This window comes from Drosophila willistoni, unplaced genomic scaffold (assembly GCF_018902025.1).
Source record: "Drosophila willistoni isolate 14030-0811.24 unplaced genomic scaffold, UCI_dwil_1.1 Seg171, whole genome shotgun sequence".
In the NCBI taxonomy this organism is placed as follows: domain Eukaryota; kingdom Metazoa; phylum Arthropoda; class Insecta; order Diptera; family Drosophilidae; genus Drosophila; species Drosophila willistoni.
In genome coordinates this window covers 734,546-739,321 of record NW_025814133.1, presented here as the reverse complement: position 1 = coordinate 739,321, position 4,776 = coordinate 734,546, and the positions used below count along the sequence as shown (strand labels likewise).

At 49.7% G+C, this 4,776-nt stretch overlaps 1 protein-coding gene across 1 annotated transcript; it reads right to left on the bottom strand.

The window, feature by feature from the left end:
- Positions 1-1,770: 1,770 nt before the first annotated feature.
- Positions 1,771-3,539, bottom strand: LOC124461007. The gene is made up of 3 exons (XM_047012596.1): positions 3,515-3,539; positions 2,612-3,459; positions 1,771-2,421 (listed from the first exon to the last, which is right to left on the bottom strand). The coding sequence occupies exons 1-3, from the start codon at positions 3,537-3,539 to the stop codon at positions 1,771-1,773; spliced, it is 1,524 nt and encodes a 507-aa protein (XP_046868552.1).
- Positions 3,540-4,776: the final 1,237 nt, after the last annotated feature.

Genomic DNA, 4,776 nt, shown 5'->3' with positions numbered 1-4,776 from the left:
CGTTGTTAAATGTTTTTTATAAAGTGATCGCCTAGTTGATCAACTTTTATTCAATGGGTATGCACTGCTACCCCGTTGCGGAAAACCAACTCCTAGTTTTGCAATAAATTGTTTTTGCCGCAATGATTGCCAAGTTAATCAATTGCGATGTTTTTAGTCGGGACCCCAGATTGATGTGAGATGTTCATCAATTTGTGCCCTCGCTTAGGATTGTCGTGTCCAAAGCGTGCAAAGAGAGTAGTCGCCTAGTTGACCAGTTTCCTTTTTGTTGAGAGATTGGTCGCCTGAGTTGACCAAATGTTCTCGCTTGATGACGGTTTCACCAAGTCTGTTACTCTTTTAACTTGGAGCCGCCAATGTCGGGGTCACCAAAATGTTCAATGAAAGACGTTAGTGTTTCTTGAAGTTATTAAATGTTTATTTATTTATATATATATAGGCACTAGCACATAAACCAGTGACTAAAGGTTGTCGCAACCAACACATAAATTGGGTGGACCTCGGAGTGAGATTACAAAGGTAGAGATACTAAGTGTTTCTGTAGGGGGGTTGAATCTCCTTGGTAAAGGGGGCAGCTAAATGAATTCTCCCTAAATTTCCTTCGCAAAGTAAAAGTGGGGTAACGCCGCAATTCCTCTTCACGTGTATGTTTTATTCACTGATAAATTTTCAACTAAACTTAACTTAACTAAGAGCGGGGAACCAAGCCCCGCTTGGAGCGAAGTGTGGGGAGTTATTTTCGTGGGGAGAGCGATGGGCATCATCGGGAGAGCGGCGCGAGGTGAAAGCTCCCGCCTCCCTTAACCCTTGTGTTGCCCGTTTGGGCCTAAACATGCTCCCCCCTTTGCAGGAGTGCAAGACCCAGGCAGTCTAATGGCACTCTCCGGACAGGGTCCAGCCAAAGACTGTGCGCATCGCAATCGGCCGCCCGCCAACACCGACGACGGTTGGTAGAAAGTGTCATCCGCCAAGACGATGCCCTCGAACCTTTTGGCGATTTGCGGGTCCACCGGAGAGCTTGGAGTGCGGCAGCACAAGCCATCGACCACCTTTAGGATCGCCTCCAATCGCCATCCTTAACTGATCGGGGACCGGATCACTGCTGCCACCGATTTCTCCGCCCCAATATTGACGGCTGTCAATTTAAAGGCGGTGGCCAGGGACGTCGCCATCGACGATACCGCCGAACAAGGGTCCACGAGGGCCTTCACGTCGAAGGTTTTCCCTCCCGTCTCGAGACGTACCATCGCCGTGGGCATGAGATGTGGATTGCGGTGCTGCAGCAGTGTGGCCAATGTCAGCATAGGATCGGAGGCTGGCGTTGGTGCGACCCTTCGTCTGGAGGACTCAGGGGTGGCTCGGCGTACGACGGAGCATGGAGTGCGTCGACGTGGCTCCTCGTGGAAGTGGAGTAGCGTGTGGTGGTCCTCCTTGCATATTCGGCACCTATCACCGCTCAAGCAGCTTCGGCCGGAGTGTTGGTGGGCTAGGCAGTTGGCGCAGTACTTGTTTGCAAGCACTGCACTCATCCTCTTCTCCACGTTCAGACTCGGCAACGGAAGGACTCAGTTCCTCGCGAACATCTGCGCTCCTTCTTCGATGCCTGTACTGAACGTGGTCTCGGAGCCATGGAAACGGGATATCGATTGGTTCAGGAAGCTGCCGGGACAAATAATGAAGAAAGCGGATTAATGTAGGACTATACAATACACATATTACTACTGGCATCTCGGCCCTTCTTAATTGGGAGGAAGGACCAAGTGCTGGACGCTACTGTAGCTTTACGTAATGAGTTTGAATTCTTTCTTCTGGAGGAAGAAAGATCAGCTTTGCGACTGGACGCTTCACAATACCGCGAGCGGTACGCAGTTCGACGACGCGGACATTGCCGTCACTGCCAGGGTATGCTTGGTGGATTCGCACGAGACGCCATTCATTAAATGGAAGATTGTCGTCTTTGAGTACCACCAGATCTCCCACTTCAAGATTTTTAGAAGGGAATCGCCACTTATTGCGCTTATGTAGCTCCTTTAGATACTCGTCTTTCCATCGGGTGCAGAAATGCTGACTCACAGCCTTCAGACGCTGCCACCGGTTGATGATAGACGGAACCTGATCATTAATATTAGGTTCCGTCACGGATAGCAATGGACCGCCCACCAGGAAATGGCCTGGGGTCAAAGCAAGAGAATCGGTGGGGTCTTCCGACATAGGAGAAATCGGCCGCGAGTTCAAACAAGCCTCTACCTTAGCCAGCAGCGTAGAGAACTCTTCAAAGGTATACCTTTGGTTGGAGGTGGCCTTGTAGAACAGAGTTTTAAATTTCTTAACTCCAGCCTCCCACAACCCTCCCATGTGTGGTGCCCCGGGAGGGATGAAATGCCAGGACAGATTCTGGTGGCTGTAGTGGGATAAGATTTTCTGTTGGGAAATCTTTTTCAAGCACTCTGGATGCACCTACGAAGTTTTTCCCGTTGTCGGACTGCACTTGCTGGGGACACACTCGCCTCGATACAAAGCGAGCGAACGCTGCCAGAAATGCTTCCGTACTTAAATCCGATGTTGCCTCAAGGTGAAAGGCTTTGATGGAAAAGCAAACAAAGACACACACATATCCCTTTGATATGCGGCAAGCGCGGCCGGTGAAACTCTTGAGGTCGAAAGGACCTGCGAAATCTATCCCGGTGGTCGTGAAAGGACGTGCGAAAGTAGTTCGCTGGGACGGAAGGGTGCCCATTAGCTGTGATTGCAACCGTATTTTGTAAATCACACAGACCTTGCACGAATTGACCACCGATTTGACTAGATTCCGCAGTCTTGGAATCCAGTATCTCTGTCGGATGAGACGGACTACCAGTTGACTGCCCCCATGGAGAGAGATCTGATGCGTGAAAAGCACCAACAGTCGTGACAATGGGGTTACTACTGGCAACAGAATGGGGTTACGCTCATCGTAACTAAGAGCCGCTGCTTGTTGCACACTCCCACAAGCTCGGATCACACCTGATGCGTTAATGAAAGGATTCAAGTTGGGAATGGTGCTGGACGTGGGCAGAGATTTCTTCTGCTGTAGACACCGATGTTCCGTCGGGAAGTAATCACGCTGAGTGACTCGGATCAACGCCTGGAGTACTTGATTGATCTCGCTAGAGGTCACCTCCCCGGAGTAGTCGTTTGGAAGTTTACGACACCTTCTGCCGAAACGGACCACATATGCTACCACTCGTAAGGCACGTGCCAGATTGGAAAAACGACACAGTATCTCGTTGGCTGGCTTAGCGATCGCGACGTGGACCTTCACTACCCGCTTCTCCAAGGTAGTGTCTAGTGGGAGTGGTGTCGCTCGCCGCCAGGACTCTTGTGGTTCCCGTAGCCATGGTGGGCCGTGCCACCACAAATCCTTGTGTACAAGTTCTTGCGCACTCAGGCCGCGGCTAGGGAGATCTGCTGGATTGTCTTCTGAACGGACGTGATTCCATGGGGAGCTATTTGTTGACGTCACAATTTTTGCTACCCGATTTGCGACAAACGTGGTTCATGTGCAGGGTGGCTTATTTAACCACGACAGTACGACGGTGGAGTCTGACCAATAAAATGCCTCCGCATTATCAACTGGAAGTTGTGGAAGAACTGCCGCTGCCAGTTCAGCTAAAAGCGTGGCTCCGCATAATTCAAGGCGGGGCAATGAAACCGTTTTAACCTGGGCTACTCTAGATTTCACTTCAAGAAGGCAGCACGATATGCCTTGGTCATTGCTAACGCGCACGTAAATTGCGGCACCATAAGCCCGCTGTGACGCATCGCAAAAACAATGGAATTGAATGTCGGAATTTGGATCATGGAGAACCCAGCGTGGAATTCGGATCTGGTCAAGGAAGGAGTAGCTCTTTGAAAAATCCTGCCACCTGTGATGGAGTTCACTGGGCAATTGATCATCCCACCCTAGCTCTTGTAGCCAAAGCTCTTGCATAAACACCTTGGCTTGAATTACAAAGGGAGCCAGCCAGCCAGCGGGATCGAATAACTTGGCGATCTGCCCGAGGACTTCTCGCTTAGTATAAGCTGACTTGATATCTTGGGGTGAGATGACAAAATAAAACTCATCCGTAGTCGCTTTCCATCGGATTCCCAGTGTTTTTGTTGTGCTAGCCTCTTCGATATCAAGGAAATCAGCATTCAGCAGATGACACTTTGGAATGCAACTGAGCACGCTCTTCACATTCGATGTCCACTTGCGCAAAGGAAAGCCAGCTGAACCAAGAGCGTCTTGAAGTTCATTGACCATTGCGATTGTCGTTGCTTCATTGTGAGCCCCTGCCCGGATATCATCGACATACATATAGGACTTGATAATATCGCTAGCCAAAGGAAATTTGGATTGTACATCACTTGCGAGTTGCTGAAGTACTCAGATGGCTAAGAACGGAGCACAGTTAATGCCAAACGTGACGGTATTCAGCTCGTAATCACCAAGTTGCCCCTCTTTATTTCGGAACAGGATCCTCTGAAATGGTGTATGGATTGGATCGACCATAATTTGGCGGTATATTTTTGTGATGTCGGCATTGAAAACTACCCGGAAAAAACGCCACTTGAGAATCTGAGTAGTGAGGTCGGACTGAAGTACCGGACCAGGGTAAAGTATGTCGTTGAGACTTACTCCGTTTGTGGACTTGCTAGAGGCGTTAAAGACTACCCGTACTTTTGATGTGGTGCTGTCGGGCTTGAAAACTGCATGATGTGGCAAATAAAAATTGTCATTACTGCCGTCAAATG